At 37.6% G+C, this 24158-nt stretch overlaps 2 protein-coding genes across 3 annotated transcripts in view; both read right to left on the bottom strand.

The window, feature by feature from the left end:
• Positions 1 to 18801, bottom strand: part of LOC124157726 — an 89751-nt gene extending 70950 nt beyond the window's left edge. Inside the window, exon 1 of one of the 2 annotated variants that reach the window (XM_046532701.1) lies at positions 18680 to 18801. The gene's annotated coding sequence lies outside the window, so the exon portion shown is untranslated. The remainder of the gene's footprint in view (positions 1 to 18679) is intronic. The other variant, XM_046532702.1, reaches the window with a different exon arrangement.
• On the bottom strand, positions 6010 to 12431 carry LOC124158174 (piggyBac transposable element-derived protein 3-like). Its single transcript, XM_046533361.1, has 4 exons — positions 12224 to 12431; positions 11640 to 11780; positions 9993 to 11548; positions 6010 to 6228 (listed from the first exon to the last, which is right to left on the bottom strand). Exons 1-4 carry the CDS (start codon positions 12405 to 12407, stop codon positions 6010 to 6012), a joined length of 2100 nt encoding a protein of 699 aa, XP_046389317.1. The 5' UTR covers positions 12408 to 12431.
• Positions 18802 to 24158: the final 5357 nt, after the last annotated feature.

The raw sequence follows: 24158 nt of genomic DNA, 5'->3' as shown, positions 1-24158 counted from the left end.
AAGTTTTTAAGCGAAACTGAATTGAAGAAGGGTTTTAGACGAAAATAGATCAGTTTTTCTAGTCACACGTCCCCCAATCACAGTACAGAAAAAAATTGTTGTTTGTGGGCTATTTTTGTAATTATAATTTTAACTTCTCTCGTGACTCGATGAATTTAAGGCACTATTAATTTTCAATTGAAAAAATTAATTATACCTGTAGATTCCCCTTATGAATACAGGCATGTATTTTTGTTTTAATTTCTCAATATTTTCGTCACCAAGTGCAACAGCATTAAAATTTGCCAACATTATTGTTTCTGATTATTTTTAAATCACCTTTTAGTCCCTAAATGGTAGTCTTAAACGCAAACGGAAAAAATGATTTTGAGAGTAGGTATTAATATTAATTTGCTCAGCTATCAATGATTTACTAGACCATTCTAAAGCGTTACTCGATAAATGTATAATCTCAATACATCACAATAACATTCAGGCCTGTTGCAACTCAGTAGCTTTTTGATATTGCTCTTGAGATATCAGGAGTTCCTATGAGGCCCAGAAGATCCTCTAAAAAGAGAATAGTCGAGGCTGGATACGCTGCATGGAAAAAAACCTATTAATTGACACGTGATCGTAATACCTCTCCAAATTACGGAGGTCAACTAGGTTATGCATCACATGTTTAACCAAATGCAGGCGCATTGCAGATAAGAGACACATAATCTAATCCATCAATAAATTAAGTGTTGTTTACGCATATAAAATTTGGTAAACATACTTATACATACATAATACGTGAAACGAAAGCTGATGAAGCCTGATACACGTGAAAGTGAAGTTTTTGTTAATGACTTTAAGTTTGTAAAAAACACTTCAAACGTATACAATTTATGTCTATAATGTTGATCTTTTAAAAGAATAAAAATATATTTTTCAACGAAACAGTACCCTTGATAAACTGTGAACTTGGAATATATATTTGTAGCGGCCACCATGCGTATTATTCTGCTTGTTTTTAAATCCCACTTCTGCGGTTAATCAATTATGACTCACACGATAATGATAACACGCTATTACTATCCTCGCAAATAAAACCGGGCGAGAGGTCAGGAAATAGGGCAGCATAGTTATCTGGGGTTTCCACACGGAGAAATGATCACTGATCAGGGCTATACAATAGGATGGGTCGAAAAAATGTTTTTTTTTCCTGATTAAATTTGACCTATGCGGGAAAGTTGCGGAATGATGTCAGTATCTTACACACAAATTTTTTTAATTCGGATAATATTAACTACTGCCGCCCCAGCTCTAAAATTTAAAATTTTGCAAACAAATCAGGCTTATTTCAAAATCAAACAGTTATGAAGACTAATTTTATATAAATATGGGATAATGAGTAATACCAAAGAGTGGATACATGTTTAAAGTTTACAAAAATGAAATTTGAAGTTTATATGGCAAAATCTATGGCTCAAACAATGCATATGAATAAACAACAAAATTAGAGTATAGGCCACTCGCACAACACAAGTAATTTTTGCCTACGTAGAGCATCAATTCGAAAATTCCATTTTGAGGGTTAAATTGAATATAAAATAATATTTATTTCGATTGAATTTCATTTTTTAGTAAATGAGTCATCACATGGTAGTAAATAATACCACAAAAAGTAATAATAAGGTAAATTATTTTAAATTAACATCAATCATAATGACGAATTACGTACCTGTTGAGCTATTTTCAACAAGAAATTCAGCCAAGGCTGGTAAAGAGCCGAACCTGAACACCAAGCATTTCTCTAAGTAACTCTCTGCTAATTTCGTAAGTAAGTTTCGCTAGCAATAAATGAACCAGTTCAGCATTTCTGACAACTTATAGCGTAATATGCCATTTTAAGCCGCGATAAGAACAGGCTTCTAAGTGATTTGTAAAATTCTAGGTATTTCCAGCGTATAGATTGATGAAAAATTTCTCGGGTTTCCCATCGGGTATGATATTGGGTTAATTCTCCAAAAGTTTCAACGGTTAAGTCTGCCATCGTCTTCAGGGGTTTACTCTTTATTGTAATTTTTACGGTACTTGAAGAAAAAAAACCTTAAACCCCTGAAGTTGATGGCAGACTTAGCCGCTGAAACGTTGAGAGAACGAACCCAATACCATACCCGGTGGGAAACCCGAGAAATTGTTCATGGCTTTTAAATTACTTGCCATCAGATAAATTCGCAGACCATTGTGCCGGAAAAGGAACCCGAATAGCGTAGTGGTCTGCTCAGTGACCGAGAATGGCTTATGTTTGACGTTATTATAATGTGAATTTTACCGCCTTTCATTCGGTAAGGGAATGAACTACATTCGGAAAATAATTAAATTTAGCGCCAAGCGCGGCTTTAACGCTTATGAGGTTTTCGGACAGTGACATCCACGAAGTAATCAATGGTAGAAGCCTTCGAAATGTGGTGCTACAGAAGAATGATGTGGATCGAATGGATCGACCGAGTAAGTAATGAGGAATCCCTAAGAAGAGTAGGAGAGAAGATAAGCCTCGTGAAAACCTTGATGAGAAAACGGAACAATCTTATCGGCCATAATTTGAGACATGATGGACTGATGAAGATAATCGCTGAGGGAAAAATGGATGGCAAGAACGGTTAAGGAAGACCGCGAACAAAATGTATGGAACAGGTACAGAAGGATGTGAAAGAGTAGAAATACGCAGGTGTGAAAAGATTACCTGATCGGAGAATTGAGCGAAGAGCTGCGTCAGACCAATCTTTGGATTATTTACCAGGGTTGATGATTAAAGTTTCAACTGTTTTTTGCTTTTTTGAAGCCTATTCTCCCTTAAGATACAATTCAAGATGGACTTTCAGGATCTAGCACCGTGAACCTCTGTAAAATTTCCAGGGCAGTAAAATAACTTGAAAGGCTTAGTAAGGTGCGCATTAGCCTGGAAAACCAAAATCCGTGATATTATACTCGGTCCGAGGGACACCTCTCATGGTAAATAATGTGGATTTAACCGCCATTTGCGTGGTAAAGTTAAAATAATTCACAACAACTACTGTGATTGGGTACATGATGTTTATGTAAAAAATAATAAATTTATGTAGAATAACGAAGTATTTTACATTTCATTGAGTTAAGTCGACTCTATGAAGTCACTCCCGTGAAATAGAATTAAATTATAGATATTTAATCTCGGGTGACGTAGGTCATTCTTAAAAATCAGCGTAGATAGCCATTCTAAAATTCCGTATCCGGTCGTTATTTGAGCGGTTACTCAATTACTGGTCCCCTCGGTTAGTTTAATAAGATAGGGCAGAGCTCACCTCAAACTTGTCCACAGTTATTTAAATTCGCGCATTCGAGGTAGAAGTTCCAGTTCCTTATAGCTAGGCCACTTTATAGCTCAAGGAACTTTTTGTGTGGAGAGTCCAAACGTTTCACGAGGAATTTAAACTAGGAACGCCTCGGTCAGCATTTAAATGGTAAAATCTCAAAACCTGCCGGACCACACGCTCCGCTAAAACATCAATTCGATATAAATCCTAAAAGAAATTCAATTAAATTCATGGTGAATTTCAGTGCAAAGGAGCACGCAGTTAAAACCTATTAGGGCAGGTTTGAGATATATATTACTGCCAATAAATTACCCCTCCGTATTTTCCAAGCAACGAACCGTATGTCTCTCATATAAATTATCACAATCATTGCATACTAGAGCTGTAAGATTATCACCCAAACCACGCTTTCGCGCGGTCCACTACGCCATCATGCTTCATTTATTTTCCAAGCTTACCTTTACCTTTCACCCTTCCTCTGGCAGATCTCAAGGACTTTCTCTTTTTTAATCTCTCCCCTTCCCACGACCAGTCTAATCCTTAATCCCCACCCTCAAACATAAATCCCAAGGGATGCATTTAATTTTTCTCGGCAAAGGCCGACTGCCTTTTGTTTTTCCCCTTCTGAATTATATCGTTTGTAATTTAACACAAGCTAAGCGCGTGGCGAGCACGATAATCTTCTCCTCAAGACTTGCCAATATTTTTTAATAAGAAAAATGGCAAAATTCTCATACTCCATTCCATTCTCGAACATTATCAAGTTCCAATACTAAGTGGCTACGATGCTGTGATACTAAACTAATACTAGCTATCTTCTTGCCATAATTTGCTCTAATGTTGCAGATTCTGCCCATCGAACACTTGTACATTTTTAAATTACTATAATTATTTTATTTGATGAGTGTCAATATCTCCGTCATTACCGGCAACAATGAATACCTTGTACGAAGGATGCTATGTGCTACGACGCCTAAACCAAACTTAACATTATTTAAGAGGTACTTTGCATACTTAGGATCTTAAATATTCAATGATATACCACAGTATTTAAAATATTAAGAAAATAAAAGAAAAAATTTAAAGCTGTTAAAGGAATGGATACTCTCGATAAATAAAATTGACGTTTTGTATTAATTTGTAGCTCACATCATATTATATTACAAATTGCAAGTAATCATATTAAGGGTTAAGTTGATAAAACTTGATGATTGCAAAAAAGACATATGTGTCATTTTTTGTTAAAAAATGGCATAAAGGAAATGGTTCTTATTTGAGTGACGGAAAAGAAAAGTGAGAGAATAATCCGAGAGTGACATCATCTTTAGTTATATCCAAAAAACACCCAACGATTCCACAATTTCTAAACTTTAAGTGCGATGCGGCACGTTTTCTCCGGAACTGATTGCAAAAAAATAACACTTTATTTTCTCACCAAATGGAACAAATCAGGGGGGCGTCCCGAAATAAGTTCGAACACAATGAAAATGAAAAAGCAGGAGCAATTTCCACAATTTTACATTTATTAATACGACCGGTTTCGCTTTTCAGCATCATCAGGTACAAAAATATCAAGTGCGCTTTGTACCTGATGATGCTGAAAAGCGAAACCGGTCGTATTAATAAATGTAAAATTGTGGAAATTGCTCCTGCTTTTTCATTTTCATTATGTCACGTTTCCACTCCATCTCGCCTGAAACCTCAGACTATAAGTTCGAACACTTTAAAAATAAGGACCACCCTATTGTAGTATGCATAAAATGAGATATTCCAGCTCAGAGTCTGGATCACGTCCGGTGAAAAATAATTTTCAGTGTGTAGATATACAATAATTTTTCATAAAAATACTACGATACCATAGATGAAAAAGATTTTATATTTTTGCATTTAAAACTATTGATATTTTTCTGTAAATTATGTGAAAGTATCAAACAGGTTGCGCATTACGACGAATGAATTTTTTAAACGGAACCTACTAATTGTTTTTCTTTCATGCTATAAACGGTGCACCATTTATCTCCCTTGAAAGAACCAGGTTTACCATCTAGTACTTTCATACTAATGGTTTCCTTAACTTGCTCTTATTATTTCATACAGTACTACAGTGAATTGAAATTTAACTGTGTTTTAAAAAGTTTTTTTGAGGTTTAAGTCATCAAACGACCAATTTTTTTCCGTTCGAAAATCCGGACTGCGTCCAATATTTACTGATCCACATTATTTTTGCTACATAATCCCGAGAAAAGTACTTAGATTAGGTGTCAGTTCATCATAAATAATTATCCGATTCACACACAATCATGTGGATCTTCAAATCAATATTTTGGCGTTGTGCCCAGCAGTATTTTTTCATATTAAACAATCCTTCTAAATATTTTTTCGAAAGGAAGGGAAATGCCTCATTATGAAAAAGGCGTTGGGAATAATAGGATCGTATGGTAATTGGGCAGGCTGAATATAGTCACCCACACCACGATTATTTCGGAAATATTTCCACAATTCCACACCCAATATACATCTCTCTCGGCCGTACGTGATATGAAAGTCGAATTCTAAGCTGCCCTCCATTCCCATGCTTTCAACATAAGATGCCTTAGAGATCTACTCAGCTTGCGTGAGAAGTCTGACCCAAGTCACGTGTCATCGGGGGCGTGTTAGGGCCGAATTCTCCGTCCTTGCCGAAGGTTTAAGACCTTCTCCCGCTCCTCTCCTCTCCCTCCCCCTTGTTTTCGACTACAGCCTCCTCACTATCCAATCCCTGATTATATCCCCCTCCCTTGCTGAATTTCCCCTCTACCGCCCTCTTCACTGCCAAAAAAATATAGCAAGAAAAAATTTCCCACGCAGCAACATGCCCAGGCACGGAATTGCCCGTAACGTTCCCACTCTCTTTCATCTCTGCCACCTGAAATTAAATTTTACCCAAAAGGTTATCCAACGAGTCAATTCATTAGCGCAATGGAATATAATTAGGAGAGCAAACTCTAAGACTACTTGCCCACACACCGACTTTGAAAGGCCGGTAAAAAAAAAACCGGTCGATATCTTATCGGGGAAGCCAAGGGGATTGCATAGTGGAGGCCCAATTCCATCCCACATAAGGCTGAGTTCCGTTGCTTCTTTGATCGAATTTAACGGTTTTCAAAAATGTCCGCGGCGCGGTGATGAGTGCAATGCGATCCACTTTTTTCCAACATTTTGCAGTATATTGTTTTTTATTGCGATTATGGCATTTAAAAGCATTAAATTAGATTGATGACATAATCATGCGTACAGATTTCGATTGATACCCCTAATTATACCTTGTTCCGCCGTGAAACTCGGATCAATTTGTCCATCAGCGACTCGAGTGGCGACTTTTGTAAACCTATTTAAATGCGCGGTGGATGAAAACTATATGTAGAGGCTGATTTGATGATCCTATTATGTAATATTCGTGAGTGGAGCGCTACTTGCACATACGCTGGATTTTAACCGGTCAAACGATCAATCGGGTGCATGCACAATTTTTAGAAAGTACTGTAGTGAGAAGGTCCGAACCTCAAATGCACTTGCCGAATATCTGGCCAGTGGCGCCGACTCCATGGGGCTTGAGGGGGCCCGAGCCCCCTCAAAGATTCGTTTGGGGGGGCGGAGCCTCCTCAATAATTCAAGAAAATAATTAAGTAATATTATGATTTGTGAAATCACAAAAATATATTGGTGATTTTTATTTCCCACGTTTGACAATAGTTACCTTTTAAAATAAATTCAACAATGTGCGTTGAAACAAATAATTATAAGGTTAAGCAGGTTAACCTGCCCAATGTTGCTAACCCAACCCAATGTTGCTTCAAAGCAACGTCAAAAATGCATAAATTTTCAGCTCTTATTAGGAAATATCTAAACTACGTATTATTTTGGGGTGTAAATTTTGATGACGAAATATTTATCTGCCACGATGATTATGATCGAGTGCAAATTTTTCATCTATTCAGAATAAAAAATCTTGAAATTTGATTTCTACCTCAAGCAGCTCTGGGTTATAAAGGGTTAACTGAATCAAGTGGTGTGAATCATGGTAGTGTTTCGGTGCTGCGACACACTTTGAATTTAACCTCTTCCCGGGGCAAGACCTCCGAAATGCCCCCCCCCCAATATTTTTTATAAGTCGGCGCCCCTGTATCTGGCGGATGAATAATGTTTTTTAGCTGATTTGTTAGTCTTTAAAAATTAATCTTCATCGGCTGCTTGAAAACACGACGTCATCGGAGCGTGACGTCACGGTACGGTATCCACTGATGACAGACTGAGGAAGAGGATAGAAAATCGGTCATTTCAGGGGCTCTAACGCAAATTTGGCAAAAATAATTGCTATTCTTACTTCGATATCTTGCATTCAAGGCTTTACCGCTTTACTCTCTTAGCTAAGTGAATGGTGCACCGTCCGATGACTTCAGAAGGCGTCCAGGTCACGTGACTTCAATCGATATTCGAGCGTTTTTAATTAGCATTTAATGACGTTTTTGGAATACTAAGTGAATTTTGGCTTTTGTATTTGGACTCGCGAGAAAATTGTCTCTTCAGTGAGACTTACTAGCATGATGAGCAAATTTCATGCATTTTCCCCATTGCTAGATTGTCGTGATCAATCCACTTTTTATCGGTACCGAGTCGTGGTCATTCAGTGTACAAGATTCAGTGCCCTCCAATGGTTCACTGTCTGAAAGTGGACGGCCGATTTCTTACCAACCGTACATGAACAGTGTGTACAAAGAACCTAAGGCAAGTGCACTAGTTATCCTTAGTTCGTTATAAACTCTTGGAGGGTAAAGGTGGTGAAATAGTAGAATGAGATAGGCTATGAATTCATTCGACATTATTACAACTATAACTTATGTTTAAATGTTCCCCGTTGATTTCCATCTTATTCCATTAGCTACTTAAGCGACCTTGTGACTTCGTTGAAGCTGTCGTGGGTCATTGTAGCTGTTGGTGATGTTTTGTCGGATGTGCCCCGTGTACTTATTCGGCTGCTTGTTGCCCGACGTATCGTGGCTGTTGCTGGTCATCTTTTCGTGGTGAAACTTATAAAATTTCTTGAAAGAATACCCTTAAAAATGTAACCAGCAACCGCAACGAAACGTCGGGTCGCAAAGCGAATAAGTACACGGGGTACACCCTAAAAAACATCACCAACGGTGACATTATGACGTAAATTAGCAGCCCTTTTCCATGCTAACTCAGCAAACGGTTCCCCTGACAGTTCAGCAACTTATTATTCTAAGAAAATCTTGATAACTCGGCTGAATTTCTGTATATATATGATGCCAACTGCCTACTAAATCACACCCTTACAGCATATATTCAGTCTCACGAGAATAACCAACTTTATCGCAAGGTAACACTTGAAAAAATACCTTCGCTTATTGCAGTCTTAGTTTTCAAATTTGGCAATATCAACCGCCCGCCTGGCATATGCTGGAACGTTTGATATTTATTTTTAAGTTTAATTAATATTTCTAATGATTGTATGTTTATGTTAAAATTGATTTTTATGTCGAACGAAGAGGGATGGAAGGTTACTAAGGGCTTTTGTGTTACAAAGGCTCAAAGTATTATCATCATGAGTAAAATATATACATAATAATAATCGAAGCACGCAAATAATTAATTGAATTTGGCAATGAATCATGCTGAAAATACATATTAGAAAAATTTACGTCATTCATTAATTAATTCCTCAAACTCATTAATTCCGTTCAATCGGCCGTACCTTGTCTTTTGGCATGGCAAATAACCAGTTGGAAACTTACACAGCCATCATTAAATTTTCAAGGCCCATAGAGTACACGCATGAAAATTCTCGCCTATATTACAAGTAAAAACTTTACCTCCGGGAAAATACTGAGGTAAAATATTCATAATTAAGGCAATGGCAAAATCTGTAAAAGATACAATATCTAAACACTGAAAATTTCAAAATTATACCATAAGCTTTAATCTAAAAATACGTCATTCAAAAAGATAAGACAATGAGGCGTGATGCGCCCTCTTTAACATGAAATTCATGCGGCCTAAAATTTATGACGCTGGGTGATGGGAGTTCTCGTTTTTTCGTTAACCCTTTCAGACCTGATTTATTTTTAACGATCTAAAAAAATATTTTTCAGCAGAAACTACTTTCATATAAACTAAATAATGATTGTATGTAGTTTAAATAGTAAATGTATTGGTAATTGTTTAAATAATTTTATGTCCATTATAATGGACATTGGGACTATAGGGTTGTATATGCCGGTTGTTCTTGAAGTTTTTGCCCCTTGATACTACTAGATGGCAGCACCCATTCCTATCAGGAATTATATAAATTACATGAAAATTTACTCAATATTTGGTCTAAGTTGCACATTTTTTACAACGTTAAATTTGACATGCCTACCTACCTGTTGAATTCCAGATTATACTAAGAGTGGACTAATTTTTTGTGATAAAAATACATACTTTTTATGAATTTGAAACCTTTATTGTACATAGTTGTGTGTAGCAAAATATGTTACATCAACATAACTGGTTCAGAATAATGAACTAGTGATGGAATAACTCAAAAGAGTTTCTTCCCTTTACAAAACACAAATTTACATTACATTTTACGCAAAATACATGCGTTTTTCCCCTGCAACCAATTGCCTTGCAACGGGTAGCCTCTTTGATATCATCATATTCCGGGAAATGATCAACTAAATCTTTCTGAGTTTCCTGATATGGCCTACTCTCAACCTTATTTTTTTTTGTTACTGCCTCCTGCTTGGGGCTACTGCTTGGTCTACCTCTTTTATTTTTTTCAGCGATCTTGTTTGCAGATATCAAGCTGTTTGCCAAGTAAAGACGAAAATGAAGCAAATCTAAAACTTCCGTCCTCGGCGTGGACGCGGCTGCATTATCTTGCTTATATTCCAGCCAACTGTTTACTACAGCTATATCAATTGCGTGAAATAACATACGCAAAGTCCACTTCTTTGACTTTATGTGTATTCTATAGAAGCTTATCAACTGGTTTAGTTTGTCAACACCTCCCATGGAATGATTATAGTATCTAACTACTGCTGGCCTGGCAACTTGCTCGAATTTCTTTTGCTTTTTATTCCAACGTCGGACTTCATCCATCTCCTCTACACCTACGAAGTTTGAAGCCAACACCACTGACTTATTATCATACCACTTCACCAGAACTATATTGCTCTCACTGCTCACCAACTCGTCATAGCTACCTCTTCCACGTTTCCCCAATTCCTTATCTGTATGTAATGGAGGATTTCCAAATCTGTTTGTCCTCACGGTGCCTGCTGCAAAGATTTTCTTTACTTTCAGTGCTTCAAATAAATGAAAACTAGAAAAATAGTAGTCAAAATACAGGAAATGACCCTCCGTTTTTATGCGTTTAGTCAGCTGCAGAACAACTGATGCTCCAAGTCCAAATCTCTTCAAATATTCGGGTTCAATTTCCGTGGTGGCTCCTTGGTAAACAAGGAAATCATAGCAGAGGCCACTCTGTCCACACAAGACAAATATTTTAATCCCCCATGGGGAAGGTTTTCCCTTCATGTACTGCTTCAAGGATAATTTCCCCTTGAAAGGTACCATTTGCTCATCTACGCAAATATTGCTTTCCATTTGCAGTTCCAAGCACCTTTTTCGCACAGAATCAAGAAGGGGACGAACTTTGAATAGCTTATCATGACATATCGTAGGAGTACTCAAATTATTGACCACATGTAAGTTAGATCGTAGTGAAAAAAATCGATCTCTGGTCATATTCTCATGGAACACAGATATTCCCAAAGCTTTGTCCCAGTACAGTCTTACTCTTGGGAGATTTAATGAACCCATTATAATGTGCATACCAACGAGTTTTTCAATTTCTGTTTTATTCGTTGGCTTGAAATTTGACTTTCCTTTTTGAAGGGCATACATATTTGTCTTTTCTGCCATATTTTCATACTGATCTGAACTGATGTAGCGGGAAAAATATTCCAAAGGCAAACCAACCTCAACATCGTCTTTGTCTCTTCTTTCAATGGCACTCTGCAATCCAATCGCTTGGTTGTATTTTTGCCTTTTCCACGTTATGTTTGCTTTGTCAGAAAGTCCAAAATTCAGCAATTCCTCGTTTTCCGGTTGTCCATCTGAGAGAGCTGGAATTTCAATCTCATCTTCGTATTGATCATCTCCATCACCGTTAGTTCCTGTAGTTTTTCCAAATGGATTGTAACATTTCAAAATTGACATTTTATCAGCGAGAAATATGCATTTCTTAGAGTTAGAATTCTTGAATACCTGGTATTTGAGGGGATGTGGAGAGTTGCTCATCTGCATCAGTATCATCACTATCTAAGCCTTCGATTTCTGAGTCGTTTGGATCCTCTAGGTACCCAATAAGTGTTTTGATATGTTCAGCATCGTTGATATTGAATGCATCTAAAAATTACACAAAATCTTATATTGCTAAGAATCACCATTCATAACTAAATCACATATTATGCTAAGTAATAAAAATAGCAAAATAAAACTAATTGTGATGCATAAAATATATAAACCCAGAGAATATGGTATCTATTTACATATGAAATAAATTATCAGCCAGTATAATGGTAACATACACGTAGAAAATAAAATATACTTGAAATGTTTACAGCACTGCACGGGAAGGAAAGTGAAAGGAACAGTACTGACTCTTCCTCGTGGTCCGATTGTCCATTGCAATGGACATTCATTCAATGATGAACATCGCAAAAACTTAAAGTTATAAATAATATTTTAGACTCATATCACAATTACTAAACAATGAGGAATGTTTAAAAAATTCTGCAATCCTCTAGGACCAATAGTACTTAAAAAATAAAATCTACACTTTCACGTACCTTTAGCAGTTGATGAAGTGGATGCCATTTCTGAAATGAGCTCCCTTCGCAGCCAAACCGCTTTATCGGCACACGGCACCACTCGCATAGTAGTAGACAAAGTATCACTGAATGACGGGAGCTCAAAAAAAAACTTGAGAAGACATCGCATACAATGTAGCAATACATTGAAACCTATGTCCATTACAATGGACACCAGGTCTGAAAGGGTTAAGGAAGGGAAATTTCATGAATATTGAATGTATAAGACGCAAGGAATGCATTGTGTATATGCATGAACACAGTGCACAGTTATCATAAATCTTTTATACCCGTGGCGTAAGTCTTTTTGTCCTTCCATTTTCAGAGGGATTTAGATCATTCATTCCGCGACCTCGCATTTCGGATAGAGGCATTGCATAAACAACAGAACCCACGAAATTTATAAAGGCGTCTTACGCAATCCACATATGATGCATGCATATTTTTTTCCAAAAATGACCTTCATTTTTTTAACATTTGGCATGGATGGTTTTAAGTTGGAATAAAAATCTAGATGTTAATTTTACATTCCTTTAAATAATACTAAATATTAGATAGTCGTACAACTTTGTGCACTTGTAATAGAATCTTTACAAACAATATCTCTTGTTCGTTGGCTCATTGGATTCCGTCAGTAAACTACTTGAACAAAAGTTACAATCCAGTCAAAAGTTTATTTTTATAGTTTTAACAAAAACAAAACAGTGAGAGATCGCAAACAAACGGCACCGTAACATAACAAATGTAATTAGTCTTGCGATGCAAAATGAGAGAATCCAGTTAGCATTCGTTACAAATGTATTCGATTCAAACGAATGATAATTTAACTAGCTAAAGTAAATCCAAAAATATTCGCAATGTTTCTACTCGGAAATTTAACATTATAAAACGCATAATTTCAACCTTTATACAATTCATACAGAAAACATAATCACGCAGTTAGCTCATTTACACGCTCGGTAATTGCAACCAAATTTCAGAGGCGGAAAATTAATGAGATTCGCGGCGTTTGTTAACTGCGCATCGCTTGTTAGCGCAGTAACAACTGCTATGCCTAATTTACCATGCTTTTATTCTGTGGAGTGAATCAACTCTGCCCGCGAATACGCTCACCACCGACTTCATGACTTTGCGGCATAGCCAAGCTTCACGAAAAAAAAGTTATTTTTCTTCCCTCATCGACGTCACACTGGTGGTTTTGCAATAAAATAACGTGTCACCCATTCTAAATATCATAATAACTAGGAGTAGTGCTAATATTTCACAATCGCATTTAACTAAAATTCGAAAGCATGAAAAGTAGTCTTACAATTAAAAAACGTATTTTTTGGTTAATACTTAAGGCTGATAAAAATAAGAAATAACTTTTGATGATATAGTAACGTTATTGTAAAGGGTCTGTATATGTATTATGTCTATTACGCTTAACTTCATATGTGTTGCACATTCTGCATTGCTATTCATTTTAGAGTTACTACAGTTTTAAATTTTTTACGCACAAAATGTCGTCAATTTTTTTCTTTGGGTATTGAGTATTTTAGGTTTTATGTTTTATTTTCATTTCCACATTTAAGAATATCGAAGTTAGTCTAAATATAGGCTTATTGCCTTACAGGCTGTCTTACTTCAACGAATGGAAATAATTTACGGCATGTATATACATACATATGTATGGAAGAAAATGTGTATTATTATTATCCTTTGAATTCAGAGGATGCAGATGATAGAAAATGGAAGTAGAACTAACCACTCAGTGTTTAAACCCGAAAGGTATTTTTAGATAGCTAAAGGTAGATCTCATCTCAGACTATTCCTTTGAATTTCACAGTGCACACATAATATAAAGTATATCTTTTAGTTCTTTTACCCTTTTATCACTTCGATGATTTTTGCTTAGTGCTGTCAGTAGGCTTCAGTCGGATTTTGAACTGAGGATCTCTCGGTCAAGCGCTGAAAGTTTTATCCACTGGCCTATCACAGCTCATCTTCAGTAAAACTAATGAAAACAAAAATACTATGAATGAATATTTCACTTTGATAAACTAAATAACAAGATGGGTTTTGAATCATCAACATTATTCCCTGATAATTATGTTAACAAATGAAAAAAAAATTATTAATTTTCCATAAATTCCACATTTTGGAGAACATGTTCATTAAAATTTTTAATTTTGAAGGGTAAGAATACCTTAGTTAATTACCAATGAGGGGTCATGTTGTCTTGATTTTTGACAAAGACTTGAGAAATTAGAGACCCTAAATAGTACTTTCAGCCACTCCTCCAACGGTCCTCGAATCATAAAACACATTACTAATTGAAATTTACAGGTCAATCACAGAGATTAAATAGCCTCAGCTCCAACCACTGTATCGTGTAATGTGATATTTTTTCTGAAATTACTTTCATTCCAAATTCTTGTAAAATTTATTCTTGAAAAATTTTAAACCGATGAATAATAATTAAATCGACAAATATTTTTCGAATTTATAAAATAATATCAAACTTATTCATCAAATATATTTAATAACAAATTAAATATATAATTAATACGTTTGATCCTCGTGAACTTGCATTCGCACTCCACAGGAAAGACAGCAAAAAGAGGGACTGCTCGTAACCTTAACGAAAACCTTTTGAAGATCTTTGCAAGGATCAGCCTTGCAGAACTCAGCTGAAACAATAAATATATATATATACGAATAAAAACAGATGGTAGGCTTGTCAGTAAAGGGTAAGACAGTCGGGAGGACGAGGCATTTCAAAAATGACAGCGATTAATTGCAATATCAAAAGAGAGGAAATTTAATGTGAAATATTTCTTTTGAGCAATTTGCCTTTAAGAAAACGTTATTCATCTCAAATACGTTTTTTTATTAAATAATTTCATTGAAATCAAAGAAATCCATAAGAAGTCTAAGTGCGTAATAATAAAACCCATGTTTCGATGTAAAGCCTCCAAGGTACAATTCAAAGACAAAAACCCGCTCCTTTCTTTGATTATAATCTGCATATCTTTATTGACTTCCGAAAAGTTTTTATTTACCTTTACCATCCCGAACATAGCCTATTGAAGGCCTATATATCAGAGGAATCCAAAGGACAACAACAATGGATGTTTACGAACAGCCATGCTCTGGAGAGGGTCAACCTACCCAAACGGGACTCGAGCCCGCGACCTTCTTTGCCAGGCGAGGATTTACTCGGCCGCCGCCGAGGCCAGCAAAACATATTCTGCGTAATTGTGAATTTTCAGAGGAATAATGCGATATTTTAATAAATTTAATTCATGCAAAACTTTTTGAATGATCTGGAACAGGTGGAAGGGAAGTTCAAATCGGTATAACATCATAAAAAATATTAAAAATAAGTCACATACGGGTGTATGCCGCGTGTCGTGATGGAGATAGCCCCGATGTTTCGCGACCGACTGCTGGTCACTTTTTCAAGTGAATAATGTTAGGATTGGGTTTTTGCTGCCTTTTTATATTTCAGGTGGGAGGGGTGGGCGGAGGGCGTGGGGAGTTAGGACTGGAGGGGGAAGATAACGAAATGTTGCGGATGACTGGGTTTCGTTATCTTCCCCCTCCAGTCCTAACTCCCCACACCCTCCGCCCACCCCTCCCACCTGAAATATAAAAAGGCAGCAAAAACCCAATCCTAACATTATTCCCTTGAAAAAAAAAAAAGTGACCAGCAGTCGGTCGCGAAACGTCGGGGCTATCTCCATCACGACACGCGGCATACACCCGTATGTGACTTATTTTTAATCATCACGAGTCGCGAAAGCTTCAATCAAGAAAATCATAAAAAGAAATTATTCCATTACATTGTATTTAAAATTGCAATTGAAAATTGAAGTGATAACAGGATTCATGTGACAAAAGAATAGGGTAATAAAGCTGTTGACCGTGACATGATTATGGAATGACCTACCCCAACGACGACTTTACACCGAAAAAAATTACGCCAGTTTAAAGGGTTACAAAACTAAATCTTATTCCGCGGTACGCTACCACACACTGTTCCTTGGAAAAATTATCACCTCCTTAGCAATCTAGTTTAGAATTTCTAGTCAGTTCTTCGAACTGGAGGCAGTTCCCCGGTGATTGAATCCCTGAATTCCATCGCGATGTTTACCTCGGATGCCTCTGGCAATGCCGACTGAGGTCGGGCGTCAACCGGAGGCGAAGCATGGGAACAAAGTAAATTGAAGGAACCAGAGGTTTTCGGGAGACACTGAGGTTTACAGAACGATAAGTTAAACATGACTGCCTTTTGCCAAGTCCCATGATCATGCTATGATACTCACTGGCCATAATTTCAACGTTCTGCATATGGAATCAAAATACTTTTGCGAGAATATCTTCAAATGTTTTGAAAAAAGATTAAAATATATATTTACGCGCAGGAATAAATTTGAAAAGGACATGTTTCCTAAATTTAACACTCTAAAATCAAAAATTAAATAAAAATTTGGCCCTTATGGGTTAGTTTTTCAGGTTTTCCGCAAATAAAGTCTTTATTTCTTTTGGAATCCTTTTTTGGTCTACGTCAGTCTACTAGTGCATAGAAAAGCAACCAAAACCACACCAAACAAATATAACTGCCGTGGCTAGCTACACAAATATTAATGATTCATAAAACTTATTACCTGTTCTACCATCTCCCTATTTCGCTTAATATCAAAATGAAATACAAAAATTATAAGCAAACCTTAGCAATTCACATTTACCTGTTTCGAGAGCACTGGTTTATTTGATGTTTCATCCCATGCAACTGAATGGAAAACAATTAATGTTTGTCTCAGTAGCAGAGGATAGCGATTTTTCGGCAGCTGCTTAATTATTAGCCTATGTATTACTGTTCACAATCAATGATGCTTTTAATGGATCATGAAGTTCACTGGGACATGGTAAGAAAAAAAGACGCTTCGAAAATCCCGCATCACTCATGATAGCTCCGATTGAAAGCAAGACAAACACTCGCTCCGAAAACCTCCGCTCTGTGCCCAGCACTACTTCTAGTCGCTCACACGAAGGCGGCTAAGGCTCTCGTCCATCCGAACTACGGCCTAGACCATTCCCGATAGCTCTCGAGTGAACAAAAGTTTCCGATAACCGCCCAACTCTATAGCATTGCTCGCAAATTTTTTCGCCTTCAAGCTAGAAACCCGAGCGGAAAATAGCGAACTGAACTCGGAAATCGCCTTCGACCATTAACAGTCCCTTCCAACTTTGGGAAACTTTTCTATATCCGCCCAATCCGCCTAGTACGCCTCCTCAAGCTTCCATAAAAAACTAGGATTCACAGAAAAAATAGCGTTATGGTAACACACGACCGCTTTTGCAGTAGAATTATGCTCAGGGTTGAAATAAAAAAAAACAGTACCTCTTCATGCTTTTGAGTTTTACTCTTGATACGGGTTTCTATTTACTTACTGACACCCCTGCGTAATCTAAGGAAAATCACTAGTTTGTCGTAGCTTATTCTTAGATTTAATTAAAATTCTAACATGAATATCGACGAAACGTAACTTCGGTTAACTTGCTGGTAACAACACCGATGTTGCGTATTGAGAAATGGATCCTCAAGACCAGTTGAAACACTGAAAAACTCGAACTCGCTCGCCCGGTCATTTTTATCATTTTTTGTGACTAATTTCTCCTGAAATTTTGAAAAAAACTGCTTACTATCATGCTCACATTTTCAGAATAATCACAGCAGAAATGTATCAAAGTTTACCTGAATCTTAATTACACATTTTTACATCTAAGAAAATACGAGGGTAAAAATTTTAAATTATTGATACAGGCAAATTCTGGCAATATCCGACTATACACTCCTGAAAATTTCAATAAAATTGCGTAAGTTTAAAAAAAAGCAAATAGTTTTTTTTTAATTCCGAGCAAATGGGTCATCTTAGACAATTATGGCAGAGTGAGACTTTATATAGCATACTCTTGCTATTCTACCAATTATTATTACAATGTTACCGCAAAAAAATACTGCGAAAAAATAACCATATCTGGGATACAGTTAAACGTTTACATTTTGATAGCTTAAGTTTTACATCAACAATTCGTTAAAAAATGCCGCGTCCTAGCGAGAGGGTCCTCTTAAACTATTGTGGCACAATAATACTTTATATAGCATACTCTAGCTAATAATCAGCTGCAAATCTAATGTTAACATTTTACCGCTAAGAAAACACTGAGGAAAAATGTCCATTTCTGACAACCAGTTAAACGTTAGCAAGTGTTTACTCTATTTCCGCGAAGATTTCCAAGAAGAAAGCGTACATTTTAAAGAATCAATTCGTCGAGAAATCAAGCCGATTGACTGGGAGTGAGCAACAACACAGGTGAAAGTCCGACAACGTGGAGAGACAACATCAGCGCAAAGAGCAAATTCTTGAAAAAGAGGAAATGACTCACCAGTCGATAGCCGTACCTTCAAGTCAGCAACCGCGCTCCGGAGAACTTCGAGGATGCCCGGCGTCGAAAACCCTGACAACCGTCAGAGGGAGCAGCACCTGGAGGACCTTCAAGCCTGCTCGTCCAGATTGCGACTGGATGTAAACAAGCCGAGAGTCTCCGTTCGACGCAGGAGGGGTGATGGAGAAAGGTAGGGGAAGTGAGAGAGAGGGAGGGAGGGGGGAAAGTTGGAGGGGGAGGGATTTTCGAGGGATAAATGTTCGAAGAAGACGTAACGGCGCGTGAATAGTGAAGGCAAGGGTCAAGGGGTCAAGGGAGGGGAATGGGGCACAGAGGGGGGGGAGTGGAATTGCGCGCCTATCCCACCTCTGCGTAATGCCGCGCACGCGCAAACAAATTCACTTCGTCTTTAATAACCTAAAGGTGTACCCAGGTACCCTGGCCGTCTGCCTTCTGACCTTCGTCATTACTTAAGAAGTTGTAGTCGCGCCGGGCATAGAATACAGGTATGAAAAGAAAAAAAAGTAGGTGTAGTCAAAAAGCTACCGCGAAGGCGATACTAGAATAAGTAATAGTAGTTTATTTCTTAATAAATTACTACAGACTAGACACAGGTAAACTTTTACGAACGCGCTCCAACGGAGTTGAGTAACGGAAAAATAAAAATGTTCAATTCCAAAAAAAAAAAAAAAACATTTTAAAATATCAATTTATCAATCAACGCAACAGATTTTTTCCTGAAAAGGTTTTGCGCTCAAAGAAATGATTCCAGTGTTCGATATTGACTCCGATTCGTTAATTTAGATTCTGATCTTATCGATTCGTACAGTTACCTATATTCACACCAAATACCGGTGGCAAAGGAGCCACTTAGTTTATCATTGCATATATTAGCAAGTTATTGATAAATTATTGATTTTAGAGAGATAAATTCCTAAGGGGAATGATGTGGGTTCAAATAACAGTATATCTATCACAAATACAAAAATATCCTTTAAATTGCTATGCATTGGATCCGAGGCACATTGCCCCAAAATGGCGGCTGCTTCATTTATCCGAAGTATCCTACACGAATGCATAAATAAATATAAACATTGAGACAGAAGAATAACTGAGAACTGGAATGCCATGCTATTTCATTATAAACTAATTAAATAATGTACTGCTAAGTCTAGTAGGTAAAAACCTAAGGCTTCACGCATAGAAAAATTCATTAAACGTGTTCTTTATAACAAAAAAAGCAGTAAGATAAATATCAAAGGATATAGATGCTCATACTTAGGATTACATGAATTGGAGATGGGGAACGCAAAAATAGAGTTTTAAACGGTGGTATACATTAGCAGTCCTGTTTGGGAAATACCACTTTTGCCTGACCCCTTAGAACCGATTCTCGTCCCAATTAAGTGAACAAAACTCAAAAAATAAAAAAGTCTTCAATTGGTTTCTGTTCTTGTAGATTCGTTTCAAATTAGTGGCTGCCCCTCATATCCAGCGACACCGGCAACCATAAACTACCGCATTCAATTACACCCAAATTGAACATGCGTCACACTTCACGAGCCATACGAATAGCTAGAATATTTTCATCTGACGAGTATGCCGCATTCAAAAACAAACGATCGCTTGAATCGGCGTCAGAATCGAATTGGTATGATAATTACTTTACTCCAGTATTATGTGGCCAAGCACAAAATAGGTAACTTTGGCTCTATGACAACATTATGCTTTTTAGCCTTGTAAATTAAATAAATTCTCTATATGTGTACAGTGACCGAATGTGGAGTTGCGCATTTTCTTTTTTATGAATAGAACTCCCATTCCGACACTCGCATACCGTTGAAATGGTGAAACGGGCATAGACTCACAAGCTTGATTGAAAATACAAGCCCAAGCATTACGGTTTAAGTGGGTGAGGTGCTTGACTCCTCAGTCTTGGAATTCGAAGTCCTTCAGAAGGTTGTTTCGGACTGAAGGTACCTTTTGTTGACTATGAACTCATCCCGGCTGGTTACTGGAATAAATTACTTATTTTTCCTTTTTTCCCCCAAACGCGTTGTAGCCGGAATGAAAAAAGAAAGGCAAACCTTAATGGCGCCTGAATTTGAACAAGTTGAGGGTAACATAAAGAGGTCCATTTATGATAAATTTACAATTTTGAATTTATCCATGTAAAGTTCTTGTACAGTTGGGAATTTTCAAACAACATATCCTCTGTGCTGCATTTTTCAATTCAATCAATGCAAAACCAAATGACAAAGCGGAAAAGATCTAACCACGAGATATTTCTCTATTTTTTTAAAATTATATTTATGCCCGCGTTTCATCCGGAATTTGGTTTACTGCCGTTGGAGTATCTGCGAACGCAGCCGATATAGTTGGCATTAAAACATCCCCATAATCGTTTCGGTGGCATAGTCGGTATAATATCCGGCTTCGAAGGTTCACAAATGAAATCCTAGTTACGGCTGATTGGATGCTACAAAATTTTGGACATTTTTCATGATGACTATATATTCGGAAATTATAACAGGAAGTCCAGAGGATGAGTTATTACAATTTGAATCTCAGGAATTGTTTTGCAGCTGAAATTCAATTCCAACCTTGATTAATCATTTAGGAAATCGAAGCAGAGTAATATTTGACGACCAATATTTTTTTATTCGTTCACCTCGTTTCAGAGCCCCAAACCGCTACCTGCATAAGTGTGGTATATGTGTAGTACCTCCTATGCTTTCTTCCTTAATGGATAAAGCTTCGAAGATCGCAGCGCACAGTGAAGGCAGATTTTTAAACCACCTCCGTGAATTTTGGCTGTTTTCAATGCAGATATTCAAATTCCCTACTCTACATTTTCTTCCCTAAAAATACATGGAACATTGCATTTAGCATTCAAAGTTATTTAAAGGAGAAATTAAGTACTTTTTTTGGAGACGAAAGAGGAAATGACAATTCTAGGGTATTGGTTGCATGCATTTTATAACAGAGTCACTCCAACAATTCGCAATGAACGTAAATGACCCAAAGAGACAACAGAATTGTCCAAGAGTCATGGAATTAAAGAAGTTCTCGCAAAGTGGGTACCGAATTGTCCATTGTCTCGAACGAAATATGTTTCGTGCCGGAACGAGGCATGTGGCCGCGTGCCGTTTTTAAAGTTCGTTTTCTAAATTTGGCATTATTCGGAAAAAAATGTTTGAAAACTTTCCGAATCATTAAAATATATTCTGGAAGTAAAAATATACTCCTTCTGAAACTGAACAAAATTAGAAAAACTGCTGACTGCATCGCGGAATACAAATTTGATCGTCTACTTTAGAAGTTAAATGCGAAAGCAGCACGCACTGAATATTAGCAAACAAGAGTGCTACATTTGGCTTAAAAGAAACTAAAATATGAGTCCTACATTGAAACAACCAACTTCAATATTGTGCTGGAAAATTTTAGCAATACTTATAAATAGATTTTTTTTAACCATTTCACCCAACCTTCCACGTTAACGCAGAGTTTACCGCAAATAAATTAAACGAAATGAAAATCATGAAAACATACTCTTTCGACGGAATCACCTAACCAGTGACCTCCTCTGACACGGGAAGGTGGGTTCAAATTTGGCCCCATGCTCAGAGGCCGTATATTGCCCTTATTTATATTTACTAAAAGGTGCCGAGTTGGTGCCAGTACGCATATCAGACCTCAGACACAATATAGCATCGAGGTGTTGCGTACTACCAAGGCGCCGCAGAAAACAATCATCCGTCGACCCCGTCCCCAAAACAACGACCTTAATGCGCCCCTGTTGAAGAGTGGATGAACCGCCATACAGCGGTCCTTCCCCAGCATTACAGTTCGTCGCGACGATGATCATGCTCGAAGAAACGATGTTCATGTGGAGCAGTTGGCGGACAGACAGGCTTAGCAAAGTCCACGTGAAATCAGGCAGCGTGTTTTACGGGGATACCCGATTTTACCCAATGACAACCGTCACCTCACTTCCCGCCATTACACCGCGCGCTGCCTCATCGCCCGCCGTGATATCGCCTGCCAGACCCATGACTCTCGAGCCTAAGACACGACCGATGCCAGTATTCCAAATTGTTCTCTTCGTCGCATACACTTTCCTGACTTTTACCCAATTGGCACCTTATGAGCTGTCTCAGTATGGTGTGGCGAACCCTTTCCAGGGAGTCAGTACAGCACCAGTCTACCTCTATCCAAGGGCGTATCCAGGATCAAAACTAGGGGGGTGAGGGACCACCCATGGTCGTTCAAGTTATAGGTAAGAATTAAGCATGGAAAAGGTGAATGAAACCAACATTTTAAGGAAAGTGTAACAGTTCTTTATTAGTTTTTAAAATTATTTGCTTGAAAAAATATTATTTTCCTTAAAGACATTTGCAATTTTTGCTTCTAGGGGGGGGGGGGCAGCTACCCCCTCCTGCCCCTCGCTGGGTACGCCCATGCCTCTATCCAGTAGCGTAACCAGGATTTTGAAATGGGGGGTCTACCAGAGATTTCCGGACCCTTTCGGGGTGTATGGAAAACACCCCAGGGCAAAGGGGTCTGAGGACTTTTAATGTTGGAAATTTTTGGGACTTTTGATGCGGGATTTTTCCCGGACTTGGGGAATAGGATTTGGGATCAAAAAGGACTAACCTCCCCACACTTCCAGCCCACTAGAGGCCCACCAGGACCGGCTAGCTCGAAAATTCCATTTCCACCGTTTTTTAAATATCTTGGAATAGAAGCATATTTTTCAATGCAGTTTGCGGCATTTGAAGGCTTTCTTAATGGAGCAGATGCCCAATTTTTTCACATTTTTTCAGTGGCATTATTTTTATATTTCCACCCCAAGCACATTCATTCATCACCAGATGGATAGACTCCATTGAGGTCACAGTTATTTTTGGTTGAGTCTCCGGTCTCAGTTAGCCAGTCTTTTAGTCTCAGTTAGTTCAGACCCAATGAGTTGAATAATCAAATATGTTCATGAAATTTATGCCAAAAAATCGAAGATAGCTTTCTTCGTTCTTGAATAGCAAAATTGGAAGGATAAAAATCTGCTATTTTGAGATGCCTAGTCTGGTGAGTCGCGTATATTGGTGATGTGGCCATTGCCTGCTGCTACATGTAAAAAGTTTTTATGTTGCATTGATATCACATCTGAAGACTTACCATTCAGGAGATATAAAAAATGATACATGATCATGTCTCACGTCAGCTATGCAGCCAAATGGGCTTGAGAAGGAGCATTTTAGGGTAGAGTCCTTATCTAGCTTCACCTGGTGGAAGCTTTCCTTGAGGTCAAATACAGTGAAAAATGAGTGACCACATATTTTTTCAGATATTTCTCAAATGGTGGGTATGCTATAAAATGGTCTTACAATAGGCTTATTTAGGTCAACTGGGTCGATACATTCGATAGATTTCCATTGGGTTTCTCTGTAATGACCAGTGGCGGATACAGAAAAAACTCAAG

Source organism: Ischnura elegans, chromosome 4 (genome assembly GCF_921293095.1).
Source record: "Ischnura elegans chromosome 4, ioIscEleg1.1, whole genome shotgun sequence".
Taxonomy (NCBI): Eukaryota; Metazoa; Arthropoda; class Insecta; order Odonata; family Coenagrionidae; genus Ischnura; species Ischnura elegans.
The sequence above is the reverse complement of the archived record's forward strand: the minus strand, read 5'-3'. Positions and strand labels throughout refer to the sequence as shown.

Coding starts and splice junctions, on each gene's coding strand:
- LOC124158174 (XM_046533361.1), bottom strand. CDS start 12,407: ATGGACATAGGTTTCAATGTATTGCTACATTGTATGCGATGTCTTCTC. Junction 11,549..11,639: donor CACATCCCCTCAAATACCAG/GTATTCAAGAAT, acceptor GAAAAACTACAG/GAACTAACGGTGATGGAGAT. Junction 6,229..9,992: donor AAGAGGCTACCCGTTGCAAG/GCAATTGGTTGC, acceptor ATTTAATTTCAG/GTGGCAGAGATGAAAGAGAG.